Source organism: Colletotrichum destructivum, chromosome 8, assembly GCF_034447905.1.
Source record: "Colletotrichum destructivum chromosome 8, complete sequence".
NCBI lineage: Eukaryota > Fungi > Ascomycota > Sordariomycetes > Glomerellales > Glomerellaceae > Colletotrichum > Colletotrichum destructivum.
Genome location: NC_085903.1, coordinates 2,772,028 through 2,788,499, shown reverse-complemented (window position 1 = coordinate 2,788,499; position 16,472 = coordinate 2,772,028). Strand labels below are relative to the sequence as shown.

At 56.3% G+C, this 16,472-nt stretch overlaps 6 protein-coding genes across 6 annotated transcripts; 4 read left to right on the top strand and 2 right to left on the bottom strand.

The window, feature by feature from the left end:
- The first annotated feature begins 895 nt into the window (after positions 1–895).
- Positions 896–2,115, top strand: CDEST_12700 (Putative mycotoxin biosynthesis protein UstYa). The gene is made up of 2 exons (XM_062928856.1): positions 896–1,356; positions 1,424–2,115. Exons 1-2 carry the CDS (start codon positions 1,122–1,124, stop codon positions 1,906–1,908), a joined length of 720 nt encoding a protein of 239 aa, XP_062784907.1. The 5' UTR covers positions 896–1,121; the 3' UTR covers positions 1,909–2,115.
- A 1,090-nt stretch (positions 2,116–3,205) lies between these two features.
- CDEST_12699 (Putative peptidase S10, serine carboxypeptidase, serine carboxypeptidase, serine active) lies at positions 3,206–5,211 on the top strand. Its single transcript, XM_062928855.1, has 4 exons — positions 3,206–3,428; positions 3,482–3,644; positions 3,763–4,919; positions 4,985–5,211. Exons 1-4 carry the CDS (start codon positions 3,239–3,241, stop codon positions 5,131–5,133), a joined length of 1,659 nt encoding a protein of 552 aa, XP_062784906.1. The 5' UTR covers positions 3,206–3,238; the 3' UTR covers positions 5,134–5,211.
- Positions 5,212–6,978: 1,767 nt separating this feature from the next.
- Positions 6,979–8,248, top strand: CDEST_12698 (Putative short-chain dehydrogenase/reductase SDR, NAD(P)-binding domain superfamily; the record flags this gene model as incomplete). The annotated part of the gene is made up of 2 exons (XM_062928854.1): positions 6,979–6,998; positions 7,129–8,248. 2 exons carry the CDS (start codon positions 6,979–6,981, stop codon positions 7,784–7,786), a joined length of 678 nt encoding a protein of 225 aa, XP_062784905.1. The 3' UTR covers positions 7,787–8,248.
- A 1-nt stretch (position 8,249) lies between these two features.
- CDEST_12697 (Putative Zinc finger, ZZ-type, EF-hand domain, EF-hand domain pair, EF-Hand 1, calcium-binding) lies at positions 8,250–11,217 on the bottom strand. Its single transcript, XM_062928853.1, has one exon. It carries the CDS (start codon positions 11,063–11,065, stop codon positions 8,252–8,254), a length of 2,814 nt encoding a protein of 937 aa, XP_062784904.1. The 5' UTR covers positions 11,066–11,217; the 3' UTR covers positions 8,250–8,251.
- An 817-nt stretch (positions 11,218–12,034) lies between these two features.
- CDEST_12696 (Putative alpha/beta hydrolase-1) lies at positions 12,035–13,904 on the top strand. The gene is made up of 3 exons (XM_062928852.1): positions 12,035–12,470; positions 12,546–12,714; positions 12,848–13,904. Exons 1-3 carry the CDS (start codon positions 12,460–12,462, stop codon positions 13,721–13,723), a joined length of 1,056 nt encoding a protein of 351 aa, XP_062784903.1. The 5' UTR covers positions 12,035–12,459; the 3' UTR covers positions 13,724–13,904.
- A 2-nt stretch (positions 13,905–13,906) lies between these two features.
- On the bottom strand, positions 13,907–16,055 carry CDEST_12695 (Putative glycylpeptide N-tetradecanoyltransferase, acyl-CoA N-acyltransferase). The gene is made up of 3 exons (XM_062928851.1): positions 15,179–16,055; positions 14,521–15,103; positions 13,907–14,435 (listed from the first exon to the last, which is right to left on the bottom strand). Exons 1-3 carry the CDS (start codon positions 15,889–15,891, stop codon positions 14,037–14,039), a joined length of 1,695 nt encoding a protein of 564 aa, XP_062784902.1. The 5' UTR covers positions 15,892–16,055; the 3' UTR covers positions 13,907–14,036.
- Positions 16,056–16,472: the final 417 nt, after the last annotated feature.

Below are 16,472 nucleotides of genomic sequence, written 5' to 3'. Positions count from 1 at the left end.
GTCTGACGCGGTTTCGGCCAGTCGAGAGCTATCAGTCTGACGACCTTCCCGTTTGGTCAAACACTCAGGCGTAGCCAAGGAGGAGTTATCCTACTTATCGAAAAATCGGTGACTCACAGAGCACATAATGATCAGGCATTTTGTACTACTGTCACGGAAGTCCAGGTTGATATATGCGTGCAAGGCCGCGAGGGCAGGAGAGTGCATGGGCCCAACGGCATGGTTGAATTGCAGTTTCATTAAGTGCCTGAGAGCGGTACTTATAGCTTCGAATTGGAATGATTAATAGCAACCTAGCCTTTGCGTGAGCACGAATAGCTCATGCCAGCACGTTGCTCATTGTAGCCAGACTCTGCGCCAGGGCTGCGGCAGGTTCCGGAACCAAGCCAAGGCGGTCCCTTTGGAACCCGGGAAGACGTCAATTTGATATTGTACATGGAGCTTCTCCCAGTGCCCTTGGCGTTTCGGCCTGGCCTGCACACAGGAGTAGCCGTCGATCAGCCTCCGCCGTACCTGCACGGCTTCCCGCAGCCCGGTGCAACCCTAAAGGCCAAGCGCAAGATCGACAGGCAAAGTCGACACCCGGAAACGCGGGCACCGCATGTGAGACAGAAGCCGGTGGCTATGTCTTCGATAACTTCGTCTACGCCCAACTGGTACGGATACTTGTTAGTGGCTTGAAGCGGCCAGGTGAACGTCGACAAGTTTTTGGGGGCATGTGCCGCGCGAGTCAGCATCGCGTTTTTCATCACTTCGACGGTGGAGTAAGAGGATCCCAAGCTGCGCATCTATGCCCGAAAGAAGGAAATGTAATTTGATATACCAAGACCCTGCCTGTTGCGAGTCGCGATGGCGGGACTTGCTTGTAAGGGCTAAACTGTTTGAAATTGGACGATCGCCGTCTGCCCATTTGCTTATTCTCCCCAGGCCCCCCCAAACTCATCAAACGCTCAAAAAACATCGGGACCCTCTTCGTCAACCTGCCATCCGACTCTTCGTTTCTCTTTCCCGAAGGTCCACAGACCACATAGCTTATCTTTGCGGATCCCAACGTGTACTGGTGCTTGAGAGGTCGACATTCTGGATTGCATTTGGTCCCTTCAGTAGAGCAAAACCCTGTAATGTCGTCATGGCTTTACAAACCGCAACAGTACGCTCAAATCAACAGCGGGGATGAGGCTGGCGAGGAGACACAGACAAGAGAGTCGCGGCTGGGAAGATACTGGCGGTGTAGCAAGATTCATTTATTCTACGCGATCCTCCTCATCGCGGTAGCTGCCGTCAGCAGACACACTTCTCCGGGCAGCGCGCAACAAGAATATTATGGAGATGAGCCGGTCAAGACAGAACTTCGCTGTAAGTGGCAGGCTGTCCGATTGTTACCCTTGTAAACGTGCTTCAGGCCGCTGACATCCCAAAATAGTATCAACTGTACCCAGAACCTTTGAGCTGGACCTGGACTATGCCATGCCCCCTTCTGTTAAGGTCGATGAAGCGTGGGCGTCTATCTTTCCCAAAGAAGGCGGCTTCTTTCAACATCCAAAGCTGGCTCCCCAGAAGAGCTGCATGGCTGTTTTCCACCAACTCCACTGCCTCGACATGATCCGACAGGCCCTATACGAGGCACGACCCGACTTCACAAACCAAGCTTACAACGCCTCTCGTCCGGCAGACCCTCGCCCGGAGCATGATGCGGCACATGACCATAACCACTCCCACGACATGTATCACATCGGCCACTGCTTTGATCTCGTTCGTCAGTCGATCATGTGCAAACCCGACCTGACGATCGAAGTAGGGGATCCTGCGGTCAGCGGCGTGACGGGGTTTGGCACGGAGCACCAGTGCGTCAATTGGCAACAGTTGATGGACTGGATGAGGGATAATGAACGAAGTTCGTTCTATTGATGAGCGGTTTGGGAAGTCCGCTCAGCAGGTATGGGTGCGAAAAGCGCTAAACGTGAAGCTTGAAATCTCGCTACAGACCCTGGATAGATAGTCGGAGTCGCCATGTGTCAACATCCTCACTATCGATGGCGAGATGGATTCGGCACAGTGATATGTACTCGTCATGGGCTCAGTCAAATCCCGCTCTATTGATTAATTGAATTTCACCACACATGCATGCCGGCCAGTCTAATGAGCAGTGAAACTGTCATGGCTTCAAAGTTCGATCTAAAGACGTGGGCTAATCAATCACGGAAATCACGGCACTGAAGATAACCACATTCCATTTCCATATCAGCACCTCCTCCATTATGTAGGGACAAGCCCATGCTTTCCCACTCCTTCCTCGAATCCCAGGGAACTGCGTCGATGAAATCCTGGTAATTCTCTTGCCTGCTAGTGCACGAAGTGATCATGTGTCGAAGCCAAGCCGCCGTGATCCATCCCATCGGAAACCCAACAACATAAGCTAGATCCGATTTGCCTTATAAAACGGGTTGCTCTGTTCGTCCCGTGTCTTCCAAGCTTATTTTGTTGACGCCATGTCTTCTTTTGCTCAAAACTGAGGGACGACGAGTCAGAGCCAGTTCCTGCGGGATTGATCACTCCAGGTCGCCATGAACATGTCGCTTAGCACAAGGTTGTATTGCCTCTCGTATGGGATTCAAGGTTTTATTAGCCATGCATGTTTCTGGACCCCAATGGCACCGTAGTCACGGTTAGCTCGGTTGTTTTGAGGGAGACCTCGAGATCGCAGCATGATGCCGATGTGGACTCGCCGGGACACCGGTAGCAGCATACCGGCCGCGGATATGGTTTCCCAAACTTATCTAATTAGGCAAGACTGTCATCCAGGGGTACATCAATAGCAATCAGATTAACGAGCTTTTCGGCGAGGATAGGTCTACCACAACTTCTATAAACTAAGCCTCATCTAAACATTCCATAGATGAACCGCTAAATCGATCCGGTGCTGCCGATGATCAAATTACAGGACCATTTCATGGGCCGTTCAACGCGCGATAGTTTGACCTAAACCCGCCCTCCTTCATGCCTTTGTCAGTCAAACTTTCAGGTGGAGGACAGAAACCAAAACAGACCACCACGGCACTTTTTTTTTTTTGATTGACGTTACAGTGGAACTTTCCGCCAGCACACCGGAAAAAGTAGTCTATGCAGTCTAGCTTCAACACCGATCCAGTTTGTTTATGAACGGCACTCTACCCCCGTGTGTGTGAAATTCCTCGGCCGCGTTGGTTTTGTCTCTCATTACGCTGAACACAGAGAACGAATGACGCCCAACATGTCAATCAGTTTGTGGCTTCTTGCTCTATTGCCAATCTCTGTTCTGGCCGGTTGGCGAGTCGATGGCCACAACCCAGTCAAGCAACTTGCGGAAGAGAGACGCGGCCCAATCCGGCGTAACATACATCGACGCCAAAGCACTGGCGAATATCAACACCTGAACGACAAGACTGAGAGTACACTCAATGTTTAGTCGTTTACAATTCTGCATTCGCTCACTATCTCGTAGAGTATCTCGTGAACGGGACGTCCATCCCGCTCGTGGACTGGGACCTTGGGGAATCGTATGCTGGTTTAATGCCCATATCGAAGGACTCCAACGAGACACGCCAGCTGTTCTTTTGGTACTTCCCTAGTTCCAACAAGCAGGCGTCTGACGAAGTTACCATCTGGTATGGCCCCCGAGTCACTTCAGTCCTTGTGAGCGACGTCGCAATTGCACTGCTAGCAATGGAAGAACAGATAGCACGACAAAAGTTCTGATTCGAGTTGAATGCTGACATCTTTTAGGCTGAACGGAGGCCCGGGGTGCAGTTCCTTCATCGGCCTTGTTCAGGAGAATGGCCCATTTACTTGGTTCCCGTCCGCCTACCGTCCTGTCTACAACATCTATAGCTGGTCGCAGCTATCCAACATTCTTTACATTGACCAGCCTGCTGGCACCGGCTTCTCAGTCGGCTCCCCGAACGCCACGACGGAAGAGGAGATCGCCCAGCAGTTCCTGGGCTTCTACCACAACTGGATGGAGACCTTTGGAACCAAGGGGCGCAAGACTCACCTCACCGGCGAGAGCTACGCAGGCCACTACATCCCCTACATCGGCGACGCCATGATCAAGTCCAACCAGTCGGCCGACTACAACCTCTCCGGCGCCCTAATGTTCAGCCCGTACATCAGGTCAGTGCCAGGAGATTTCCAGCAGCATGCAGTGACGCTACCTTTTGTGGACGAGTATAACAACGTCATGGGGCTCTATCCCGGCGTCGCAGACTATTATGACCGCATCAAGGCCGCCGACGAGGACTGCGGCTACGCCAAGATGCGCGAGAAGCATTTCACGTTCCCCCCCTCAGGACTGTTCCCGTCCGGCAACGAAAGCGACGCCTGCCGCATATCTCACATCGTATACGAAGGCCTCGCGCAAATCAGCCCCTGCGCCAACATCTACCACATCTCTCAGGGCTGCCCCAACCCCTCGGACCCGCTCCTTTGGGCCAACGCCGGCGACAACGCCAGCGTCCCCCTCAGCTTCGACAAGAAGACCTGGCACGGATACCTCAACATTCCCGAGATGCGCGAGGCCCTTCACATTCCCGTCGGCCAAAAGGACTGGCAGGAGTGCACCGACGAGAATCCTTTCGGGCCTGGTGGCGACCAGAGCGCAGACCCATTCGCGTCAGGCGCCCTCACGCGCGTCATCGAGCACACGAACAACTTCATCATCGCCAGCGGCAACCTTGACTACCGCGTGCCGACCAACGGCACGCTGATGGTGCTGCAGAACATGACCTGGAACGGGGACCAGGGCTTCGACGAGTTCCCGTCCAAGGCCTTCTTCCTCCCCACGGCGTACAGTGACCTGTCATCTCAGAGCGCTGCAGGGAAGATCGGAGACTGGGTCGAGCAGCGGGGGTTGACTTTCGCTCGTGTCTTCACCGCCGGACACGGTAAGCTCTGCGGATATGAACTGTCTCTCTACTGCTATAGGACAAGCTGACAATGGATGGCATAGAGCTTCCGCGATATGCCCAGGGAGGAGGATATCGTCTGTTAGAACGCCTTCTCAACCGAGTCCCTGACTTGACCAACAACGCCATGTTCTCTGCCCTTCCGGGTGACTTTTCGGGTGCCAATACAACCCAAAACTCTACATCCAGTTAAAAGTCGCGTATACCGCTCTTGCCTTCCTTATAACGGTCTGGTTATGCCGAGCTTAGACAGTGTTTGTTTATATCTTTTGTTATCAGAATGCAAACACTCCTTCTAGATATGCAATAATTAGCGAGCGTCCAGTGTAAAAAGGAGAACTTTTTGTGTGTGTCTCGATTGAAGAGGTCGATAGATGTTGTACTAGCTGGACCCCTCCAATATCCACTCAAAAACGATAAAAAACATACAACACCAGGTATTCGCTGGTCGTCACCGACCCAACTACTAATCCGGCCCTCACTGGCTTATCTATGGGAGAGCGGACGGGATCCCGAGTTCTCCAGTGGGTATGGTCGTATGTGATAGCTCGAGATCATTTTGGTATTTATATAGCCCAATCTGTTTCACATGCTGTGAGGTCTGATTTACCCAGCGTGGTCTAGAGGTCAAGACTGCATTTGCAAGAGGATAAGATCAGAAAGCTCAAAACGACGACAACGAAAATAAGCTGATTCTCTCTGATAATGACTTGGTCGATTCAACAGGCATAACGAATGAATAGTGTGTGCAGACATTTCACTTGGTGGTCACCACGAACTCGTCCGCCGGCCCTCCATCGCCCCGCGGCCATGAACAAGGGCCGGCGGACCATAACGAGGGAGCCGCCGTCGAGAAACTTCTGCCCCGTTATTTCCGTCCGGACAGTCGCCTGTCTAGGTCAGCAGTGGCTCCGGTGACATTGAGTCCAGCCCCGAGGATGTGTTGGTTGATCATGCGATGAAGTATCCCAAAATGTGCTGACACTATGCAACAGAAGACAATGATGCCGAGCAAGGCCTATGTTACACTGTGAAATCAGCCACCAACTCAGTCGTTGTTTTATTTAAAACCATGCCATCTCTGTCGTAATCCCTAGGCACCTAGAGGTGTTGCCACATCATGCCCTCCGTGCTATGTACGAGACGGACCGAGCATACGTAAGAGAGATTCTTGCAGCCCAACTCCTTTGTTTTCATCACTCTCGCCGAAACTGCTTCATTATTTGGCTCGGTGTCGATGAAACATACGCTACGTCAGTATATCCGAGACAAGATCAACAACAACATTGCATCGACGACACTGGCAACTAAACAATAGCGCCAAGTCTCCGGATTCGACGAACCATTACATGGCTGCTAGTCGCGGAACGCCCTGCGCGCCAATTAATTATCTCCAGGCAGAGAGAAAATTTATGGCCAGCGTATGAGAAATACCAGACGACGTGGGGGTATCTGTGTCGTCCTAGTGCCGCTTCCATGTCCGGCACAGCCCCACACCGATGCCGCACTGCCGCTCGCCTCCGGAACCCCACTGCGCGGGTTACGTGGGAGATTCGTCCGTTCGGCGTCCGAAACCGAAGCTGAGACTCGCCGCGCAACCAGAACCATGCGGCGGCTCGCAGAATTCGGGAGATCGTGATGAACCGATCAGACGGACGGAACGACACGAGGGAGTGATTCACCCCTTCATGGAAACAATGTTGCGGAGCCAGATCTCGTCCGTCCGTCACGGAGGAGACAGCTCCTCACACATATCGATGTATATAAACTACACTCCTGCTTAGATGTTACTGCGAGACGATTTCAGATAGCCAGAGATCTCGTCAGTATACTATCGCACATTCCCCTCGCGGATGGTCGTTCAAGCCCAGAGACTCGCCGAACTGCAAAACACGCTACTGGTCACTCACTTCACCACCCATCGTGAGCATCTCCAGCTTTTCTTCAACCTCATTTGGGCCCAACCTATACTCCACCCGGGACAACACATACCACTGCCCAATACAAACCCTAACCTCACTTCAAATCTCATGCAGCAATGACCCCTCACACTTACAAGTACCTAAACAAACTCGCCCAGAAACGGGTCCTGGTCATCGGCGGCTCCTCCGGCCTAGGCTACGCCGCCGCAGAAGCCTCCCTCGAACACGGCGCCGCCGTCATCATCGCCAGCTCCTCCCCCGCAAAGCTCGCCTCGGCCGCCGCCCGCCTCCGCGACTCCCTCCTCGCCCATCCCCACGCCCCCCATCGCCACCTTCGCTGTCGACCTCGCCGACCTCGACAACCTCACCGCCAACCTCACGACCATCCTGGACGCGGCCACGGACGGCGGCGCCTCCAAGCTGGACCACATCATATACACTGCCGACACCGCGTCCCCGCTCCCGCCCTTGTCAGAGACGGCGCCGCGTCACATCACATCCGCCCACTCCCTCCGCGCCCGCGCCCCCCTCCTCCTCGCTTCCGTCTTGGAAACCGCGCCGGGGAAGTACATACTCTCTTCACCGGACGCCTCCGTGAGCTTCACTAACGGCTCGAGCTCCCACCGCCCGTTGCCCGGCTGGGCCGTCGCCGACGCGGCCGCCGCCGTGACCGAGGGTCTCGTGCGGGGGCTGGCGTGCGCCCTCGCGTCGCTGCGCGTGAACCTCGTCTCGTCGGGACCCGTGACGACGGAGCTGTTCCGCACGCTGCCCGAAGAGACGGCCGAGCTATTCCGGGCGAAGTGCCTGACGGGCCGGCTGGGGAGGCCTGAAGACGTGGTGGAGGCGTACTTGTATCTGATGAAGGACGGGTTCATTACTGAATCAACCATCTTTACCGAGGGTGGGCGGATACTGTCATCGTGAGGATGGTGAGCGTCAGTCAGTAGAAGAGCTTCTTGGATATTCTCTTCCCGACAACTCGGCCTTCACGGGACAGGACGAGCCGAAAGAATGATTAAAACGACGTCTTCGTTTTTTGGCGGAATTTGTCCGCAAATGCTTTGTTATGTACATTTTGACCATCCCGAAACTCCACGTCGGAAGTGCCATCCTAGTTCATCGCGGAATACAATACTACATCAACCCAGCCCGTCCCCTTTTGGTCTCTTCCCACAGTAATGGTTTGGGGACGGGCCGACTAATACAAGGGCCTGGTCTGCAGGTGCCTCGGCCACTTCCTTACGGTCCTCAAACCGAACCCGTCTGGAGACTCTCGAGTTCGTCAACGGAGAGCGTAGAATAAGAATAGCTTTCCTAGGAGCCAGACGCCCCGAAAAGAGTCCCACCGACGCGCCACATCTGCCTTGGTTGCATGTCGCTTCCCTCCATCTAGGGGATACAAAAGTCGACCCAGCTGCCCAAGTAGTCGAGGCGGTTCCCGGCGTTCTCCTGGTTCTTGTAAATCTCTTCAAACTCTTCGAAGCTGAGCTTGCCCCAACCGCCGCGGTCAGCGGCCTCCTTCTCCGCCAGGTCGAGCCGTTTCCACTCCAGGAGTGTAAAGTGCGGAATGGTCTTGGACGCGTCCTTTGAAGATTCCGCGGACTTCTTCTGTGTAGGCGATTGGGAGCGCCTGCTCGACGACGAGGATGCAGAGGCCGACGTGAGAGCTGGTAAGATAGCACTGGCCTCGCTGTTGGGACGGAACTGAGGCATGGTTGGGTCACGGTATTCGGCGGCCTCGACCGGATTCGTATCGTCGATGCCTTGCTCGTCCGCCTCGTCTTTTATGGCATCATCTCCATTTGCAACAACCTCCTCCTTCTCCTGCTCATCGTCATCGTCTAGGACCTCTTCGATCCTCTGTCGGTCTTCCGCATTAGGCTCGTCCATTCTCTGCCCGGAATCGTCAATTCTATACCCAAATTCATCAACTCTGTAACCGCTAGTCAACAAGAGTTCCTCCAGAGATCTTTCGGCAATCGGCTTGTTCTCATCGATGGCCTTCCTCGGCTGTCGCGGCTCGACAACCTTGGGCTTGGGCTGGTCAACGGTCAGGTGATCAAACAGAGCCCTGTGCTTGTCTCGCTTGGTCTTAGTCGCGGCCGCCTTGACGGCCAAGTCCTCCTTGTCCTTGAATATGGCGTCGAGAAGCTCGTTGAATGCCTGTTGCGTGACCTGGTAGAGAATCTCCTTGCCGGCGTCTCGCTCCTCTTCTGGAATCCCCAGGCCGCCCCAGCGCTCGGGCACGTTCCTAGACGACGTCGAGAGATTGGATCTGATTTCGTAGTCGTCCATGTCCTCGGCGAAGCGAACTTTTGACGATGACCTGGATCGCGAAGGCATGGTCTGCTGCTGCGCTGCCTTGGAGCTCTCGGCGACGCCGTTGAGGTTGAGCAGAACATCCTCGTCGGAGTGCCAGCCATCAGGGGCAAGACCGCCTTCCTCCTCGTCGAGGTAGAACTGTCTTCTCTTCCACCTGTCGTGCAGTTGCTTTCTGGCGGCCTGTCGCCGTCTCCTCTCGATATCCGGGGCCATCTGCCTCTTATGGTTGATGACCTGGGCTCTGAGCTGGCTTTCAGTGGGAGCCGCGTTTGTAAACTGGTCAGCGTCGACTCTCTGGTCCTGGCCCTCGGAACCGTTGGCTTGTGCCGGGATGTCGCCAGTCTGGCTTCTGTTTTCAGCGTCCGAGTTGTTGTTTCCCCCATCCTCCCCATCAGAGCTGCCGAGCTCGAGTTCAAAGTCGAACTCGATCTCGTTACGCTCGCGACGTTGTCCGGTGAGCAAGTCTGGAAGGTCGTCAATGCTGGTGGGCGGATTCAGCAAAGCGTCCCAGTACGGCGTGTCCGGCTCGCTGTCGGGGGACCGCATATGTACAGACCACGGGCTGCCGATGTAGGGGGCAAAAAGCCTAGTCAGCACGTCTTCCCTCCCTGAGGTGTCGCCCCTGTCCTCACTCACGACCCCGTTCCTCTCCGACTCCAGCTCGACGTCGCCGTTGGGGTGAAAGATCTTGCCCTCGCTGCGATGGTTTGCATGGGCGCGGGGTACTCTGCCCTCGCGGCCAAAGAGACTGCTGAGGGGTTGCCTGCTGGCGACAAGCTGTTGCGCTTCAGTGCTTCCCATTAGCTGGTCATCGAGGCCGTCGAGAATATCGCGGTGCATCTGTTTGTAGAGGACATAGTAGGCACGGAACATGCGCAAGAAGTCGCGGCGGTTAACGAAGCCGTCGCCGTCGATATCGTAGCCTTCAAAAATCTTGCGCAGCTTGTCCTTGCGCTTACGGTAGGCCAGGCCGTGCAGAAACTCGGTGAATCCGATAAGGTCGTCGTTGTTGGTGTCGTAAAAGGAAAACATGCGGTCATGAATGAGGTTTGGGGTTGCGTGTCGCGAGCCGCCAGAGGGAACGAGACAGCGCTCGAATGTCTTCTTGTCCATGGCCAGCTGCAGCTCGTCGGGGTCCTCGCGCCATTCCGTGTTGGCCATGAAGGTGAACTGCTCCCAGAAGGCCTCGATCTCGGGCCTCTCGAACCCGGTCTCCTTGCTGAGCCTCGCCATCAAACCCCGGTTGAGGTTCCTGTAGCAAGTATCGGGGTCACCAGTGTACCAGACGGGCTGCATCTGCCGGGGGCCAAAAGGCGGGGCGGGGACCTTGATCTTATAGAAGATATGCGTCTTGATGTGGACGCCCTGGGATTCGCACGTCTCGCAGAGATCGAAGTCGGCGCAGTTAGCACAGCGGTAGCGGACGCCGCGGATAGGTACCATGCCGCAGGCGTTACAGGCGCAGCCCCTGTGCACGCAGGCGTTCCGCCGAGCGTTGTCCTCCGAGACCCTAAACAGGAGGCTGACGATGTTGTGGCCGGCTCGAGCTTGGGGTTGCATGCTGTTGGGATCGTTCCACCACTCGTCGACGGTGCCGCCATCGACTATCGTGTCGCTATCGTTCACCGGCCGCATGGCGTCGAGGTCGAGGTTCTCGTCGGCATGGGAGCCCTCGGAGGATATGGAGTTGGGGCGCGACCGTCTATGGGCGCGGCGGACGGCATTGCTTCGGTGCAGACCGGGGCCGGTGACATGGTCGTACTGGTCTCTGCTGGCGCGGTAGGTATAGTAGCCGAGAGAAGCTGCTGCGACGGCAGAGAAGACGGCAACGGCGAGGCGCGGCCGTGTCAGGCTGTCTGTCGGTGGCAGCGGGAGCCACATGATGGAGCTTAGATGTAGCTACACGTGAATCATGTTGAGGGTAGCAGTCCGTTTCGCAGGCGTTCGCAGACGCGGGTTCAATTTCGTTCCGTGTTATAAGCTGTAGCGTATTTATAATTTCGAGCAGTGCGGTTGTGGAGGGATCATTCAGGCAGTTGGCGATGATTGTCAGATAAACAGAACAGCGACGGACAGGATGACAGTCGTGTAGCTTCAAATTCTGCCGTGAGATGACTCTGAGAGGAAGGCGGTCAATATTAATTGTAACTGGGATGACGGGGTTGGAATGCTGAGAGGGATTGGGCTGGATTAGTCAGCCCAGGGTCCGAGCTCATCGTGAGAAGTACCTACGTACCGATCGTCAGTGGAGCGGAAATGGCATTTACCAAGAATCACACCTGTGCAGGGTAATACTCACCGAGATGGATACGAGCCTATTCGTACACAAATCATACATTCCCAGCCACATCCTAAAGTACAGCACACTTTCCACACATCAGGAAACGCAGTCCCGCGCCGTCTGATGTGTTGACCCCAAGTCTCCAACCCACAACCCCCCGAAGGGACGGACATGCAGCTACCTTGCACACGCCGGAGCAGCTCTTCCCCTTGATACCACAGCGGCTTACGGCTCCCCTGTGCCGATGCCGAGGTAGTTGTCGAAGTGGGACTAAGTGCAGGAGAAAGCAAGTACGGTAATTAGGCTTTGATGAGCAGTTGGGAAGTGTGAGTAGGTTGACGGATTGATATGCAGATACTTCCACCAACACCAATGGCTCGCGTTCGTGTCCGTATCTCGGTAACTGACGTCAACATTCACATCGCGCGCCGACTCCGCCGCCACTCTTCTCAAAGTCCGATCCCATGATCGCATTTTAGGGCCCTTTCCGCTTTCTGAGGGGTTCAACCGCGGGGCGCGTCTGTCCATCTGAACGATGTGAAGGCTGTTATTCAATCCCAATTGCACGGTCTCAAAAGAGACGCTACTCACCTACTTGGATCTGCTGTGGTCGTGTTTCTCAAGAATGAAAATGCGCTTGTTTCTTTTTCTCCTTTTCCCCTGCTGCATCTCTCAAGGGGCCCCGGACAATCCTGAGCTCAGCTTTTCGCATCCTCGTGCTCGACCATTTATTTGAACAGCGCGTCAAAACTCATCTGTAACATCAACTTCCATCGCCACCGCCGGATTTCTCCAACAAGTTCCCCTCCTGGTTTCTCTCCCTCCCACAAGCAATCCACATCGTCGACAAGTCCCTGGGTATTTACCTGCCTACCTACCTATGCAGTGAATAGTAAACAGTAAACAGTGTGCTACGCCAGTCAACACGCTAGCATTTCAAGGCCTGCAGCAATAGTGCCATATCAGAATAGCTTCGGCGACTACACACGCAGTCATGGCGACAAAGTAACCTCTCCCTCCCCCCCTCCCTCACTCATTCGCGAGTCTACTGTCATCGATCGTCATTAACACCATGTCCAGAACACCAGTCTTCCCGTCGGCGGAAGAGACCATGAAGCACCCCTCCTATCCCTCGGTGATATGGAACCTAGAGCCCGACCGCAAGGGGAAGTGTCCCGTCGCCCAAGGCCGCGGCGGACCTTTGAACATCGCCTGGGAAATTCACGGCCACGGGCCCTCGAAGATCATTGTGTGTACCCTTCCCCCCCCCCCCCCCCCCCCCCCCCCCCTTTGTCATTCCCACGTGGGCAGCATGCGCGAGGGGCCCTTTCTCTCTTTCTCTCTCTCTCTGCATGGACTAATACGCCTCTCCCTCCCAAAAGTTCATAATGGGCCTCGCAGGTCTCAAGACCTCGTGGCAGCGCCAGACTAAACACTTCGGCCATGATAACGCCGCGCGCTACTCGGTCCTCATCCTCGACAACCGAGGCATGGGCGAATCCGATGTCCCCTACGTCCGCTACACGACCTCCGCCATGGCCCTCGATGCCCTGGACGTCCTCACCCACGTCGGCTGGTCCGCCCCGCGCAGCGTCCACCTCTTCGGCATCTCCATGGGCGGCATGATCGCCCAAGAGCTCGCCTTCGCCGCCCCGTCCCTCTTCGCCTCCCTGACCCTCCTCTGCACCGCCCCCTGGATCGAGAACACCAAACCCCTGCTGGAAAACCTGCGCGAGCGCGCCTCCATGCTGATCCCCAAGACCGCCGACCGCAGCATAGCCGACACGTCCCTCAAGCTCTTCCCCGCCGACTGGCTCGTCATGCCCGACGAGGCCGCCGAGCTGCCCAACGACGCGACCCCGCGCTGCGGCCCGGCCGACGGCGGCGAGGGCTACGGCCGCTTCGACAGCAACTTCCAGCGCTTCCAGGCTCAGGAGCTCGTGAAGCGCTCCACGCCGGGCCTGTTCAGCATCCGCGGCTTCCTGCAGCAGCTCGTCGCCGCCGGGTGGCACCACAAGTCGCCCGCCCAGCTGCGCCAGCTCGCCGATGCCGTCGGCCGGGACCGTATTGCCGTCCTCCACGGCACGGACGACAACATGATTGACGTTCACCACGGCCGCCTGCTCGCGAAGCACCTCGAACCGGGTGTTGTTGAGTTCATCGACGGCATGGGCCACGCGCCCATCATGGACAGGGTGCCGTGGATGAACCGGTGGCTAGCAGATCGCATCGCTACCGTAGAAAGTTGGAATCCGTAGATGTGAATCGGGAGTCGGGGTCTGCTGGTCAGTTGAAATGCCCGACGCAAGTCGGGGGACATGGTGCGCGATGAGCTGGGACACGTTCTCCGATAGCTATAGGCCGTGATGGTTTGATTCATTTACTTGTGATACCTCTTCACTTTCATCCACCCACCCCGCTCACCTCCAACACCGGTATGCATGCAGCACCCATCATGATACGCGTCCATGCCGCGCGAACTCAGTTCCTCTCTCCCTCCCCCTCTTCCCCTCTCACTCTCACCCTCTTGGAGCCCTTTGCTGGCCATCATCCTCCCCTGCCTCGCCTGGCTTACAACATGACCAAACCGATCCCGCTCAGGTTCTCCTCGTCGAGCTTGTTCCGCCTGTCGACACCGCCCGCGATCGGGGCCGCGCGGTAGTTGAACAGGTAGTAGTGCAGCTGGCCGTCGCCCGGGCCGAACTTCTGCTGCTCCAGGAACAGGCCGTTGTCGAGCAGCGACAGGCCGTTGAACACGTCAAACTTGTACTTCTTGCCCATGACCAAGGCGTCGCCGATCAGCGAGTTCAGCCGCGTCTTGAGCGCGTCCTTGTTAAAGGGCGTGGCGAAAGCGACGTCCGAGGCGTAGTACCAGAGGTAGGCGGCGCGCACGACCTGGTGCTTGGAACTGTTGATGACAGTCGACTCGAGGCAGTAGAAGGAGAACATGTCGGTGATCTTGCCGTTGGTCTGTCGCATGGTGTCAGTGACTTGTCTCTCTATTAAATTGGAAAAAGGAAGGGGGAAGGGAAGAGCAAAGGAAGGCAAAACCCACCTCGACAACATAAGTCCAGATAACCTGCTCGCCAGGCGCGTTCTTGTCGTGAAGGAACCAATGCCTGAACTCGTCATTGGAGAACTCGGGTGCCATGTCGAAGCGCTTCAGGTACTTTGTCAGCAGCTCGCGGGCGGCGTCAATGTCCTTCTCTTGGAGCTCGCGCAGGCCCTTGGTCGACGTGGCGTCCGGCAGCTGGTACTTGCGGATCTGGTATTGCGGCTTGCTGTTGGGCGGCAGCGGGCTGAAGCCGACCTCATACAGCTTCTGCCAGTTAAGGGCGCGGTGGAAGTAGCGGCACGTGCTGACGGGCTTGGGCAGCACGACACCGCCCGTGTAGAGGCCCTGCCAGATGCCGCGCAGGTTGCTGCGGCGCGTGATCTCCTTGATGAGCACGGGCGCGAGGCGCTTGCCGCGCAGCTTCTTGTGGACGACCATAAAGTTGACCTCGGAGCAGGTGACGATGTTCTTGCGCACGCGCAGGTCGACGGGGATGGCCGAGATGAAGGCGACGAGCTTCCTGGACTGCGACGCGCGCACGCCGACGTGCCACTCCTTGCGCCAGCCGGGAGCCATGAGTGCCCTGGTGTGTCATTTTTGTTAGTTGGGGTGCGCGTGGGTCTCGGCGGAAGGTCTTGTCAAAAAGGGTTATCCTCACCATCGGAGCATGGCCGGCGAGTAGTTGAAGCGGAACATGGCCTCGTCGTCCTCGACGTAGTGTCCGTTCAGCAGCTCGTAGACCTCCTTCATCTCGCTGTCGTCCTCGAGGTTCATCGTGACCCACTCGAAGCCGGTCACCATCGGCGACGGCTCCGTCGGCACCTCCTCGACCGTCTGGACACGGATCGGGCCGTCCTCGATCTTCTTCTCCGACTCGCCAAACTTGGGCACGGGTTGCGTCGCCCAGAACTTGTAGCTCGCCATGTCCTTGGCGTTCTTGCCGGCCGACGCAAGGCCGGTCATGATGTCCTGCAGGTCGAGCTTCTGCATGGCCGCGGCCGTCTCCTCGACCGATTTGTTGCTAGAGCTGCCGACACCGAGTTCGTTCGCAAGGGCCGGGTTCAGGGAAAGCAGCTCGGTGAGCTGTTGGGGCGTCAGGCCACCGATGGCTTCCTTGATCTTCTGCTCTGGGTCGCTGGGCTGGCCGGTGAGGGCTTCCTTAACCTTCTTTCTCTTGGACTTCTTCTTCTTCTTCTTTGCGCCGGCGGCGGACGCGCCGGGTGCCGCCCCCTCGGGCACATCCTCCTCTCCGTCCTCCTCGTCGGACTCGACCTCGGGCTCCTTGCCCTTGCACTTGTCAGTGGCTTCGGCGAGGGCATCGTTGGCCTCCTTGACGGCCGGGTCGAGGGGCTTAGACTCTTCGGCAGGCATATTTTATTTTCGTATTCTCGTAGCTTCCGAACGGGGGGTGTGGTCTACCGCAATCGGTGTCGACAGAAAGCGGGGTTGCGTGTGTGTGTCTGTCGTGATGGGAGCTTCGGGGAGCTTTGATCAAGCTTGGAGGTGGCGGGGAAGAAGTTTTGGTGCACGAGAGGACAGTTTCATGTGCTCCGGGTAGATTCCAGTGTGTGAGACTGCATCATGGCGGGGTCCCTGGGTCGGCCAGGGGGGGTGCCTTGGTGGCTGCGGGGCACTGTATGCTAGCGTCCGTTCTTCCCCATTTAGGGACTGTTGCGCTAGGAGTGCGCCTCGCGGTCGACATCATGATGCTTTTGGTCACAATGATGAACTGTGCCAACTGTTTACGCACGATTCTTGTGAGATATTCTAAACCTGGTGTGAGTGTTTTGAATGAGAAAAAAAACACTTTTTCAATGTCCATAAGTTATTTCTCCAGTTTACAACGGTGAACAGTTTTGACTCGATCTTCGGAAGAGTCAACAGCTTAATTGCAGGCAGCAAGGGCATCGATGAGTATGACGGCCAGTGTTCATGGGGAGGGAACGATACAT

Excerpts from the sequence above, each read along its gene's own strand:
- CDEST_12700 (XM_062928856.1), top strand. The coding sequence starts at position 1,122 with ATGTCGTCATGGCTTTACAAACCGCAACAGTACGCTCAAATCAACAGC. Across the intron at positions 1,357-1,423 it reads GGTCAAGACAGAACTTCGCT|TATCAACTGTACCCAGAACC; the intron begins GTAAGTGGCAGG and ends ATCCCAAAATAG.
- CDEST_12699 (XM_062928855.1), top strand. The coding sequence starts at position 3,239 with ATGACGCCCAACATGTCAATCAGTTTGTGGCTTCTTGCTCTATTGCCA. Across the intron at positions 3,645-3,762 it reads TCTGACGAAGTTACCATCTG|GCTGAACGGAGGCCCGGGGT; the intron begins GTATGGCCCCCG and ends GACATCTTTTAG. Across the intron at positions 4,920-4,984 it reads TGTCTTCACCGCCGGACACG|AGCTTCCGCGATATGCCCAG; the intron begins GTAAGCTCTGCG and ends TGGATGGCATAG.
- CDEST_12697 (XM_062928853.1), bottom strand. The coding sequence starts at position 11,065 with ATGTGGCTCCCGCTGCCACCGACAGACAGCCTGACACGGCCGCGCCTC.
- CDEST_12696 (XM_062928852.1), top strand. Across the intron at positions 12,715-12,847 it reads ACGGGCCCTCGAAGATCATT|TTCATAATGGGCCTCGCAGG; the intron begins GTGTGTACCCTT and ends CCCTCCCAAAAG.
- CDEST_12695 (XM_062928851.1), bottom strand. The coding sequence starts at position 15,891 with ATGCCTGCCGAAGAGTCTAAGCCCCTCGACCCGGCCGTCAAGGAGGCC. Across the intron at positions 15,104-15,178 it reads TCGCCGGCCATGCTCCGATG|GGCACTCATGGCTCCCGGCT; the intron begins GTGAGGATAACC and ends ATGACACACCAG. Across the intron at positions 14,436-14,520 it reads TCTGGACTTATGTTGTCGAG|ACCAACGGCAAGATCACCGA; the intron begins GTGGGTTTTGCC and ends ACCATGCGACAG.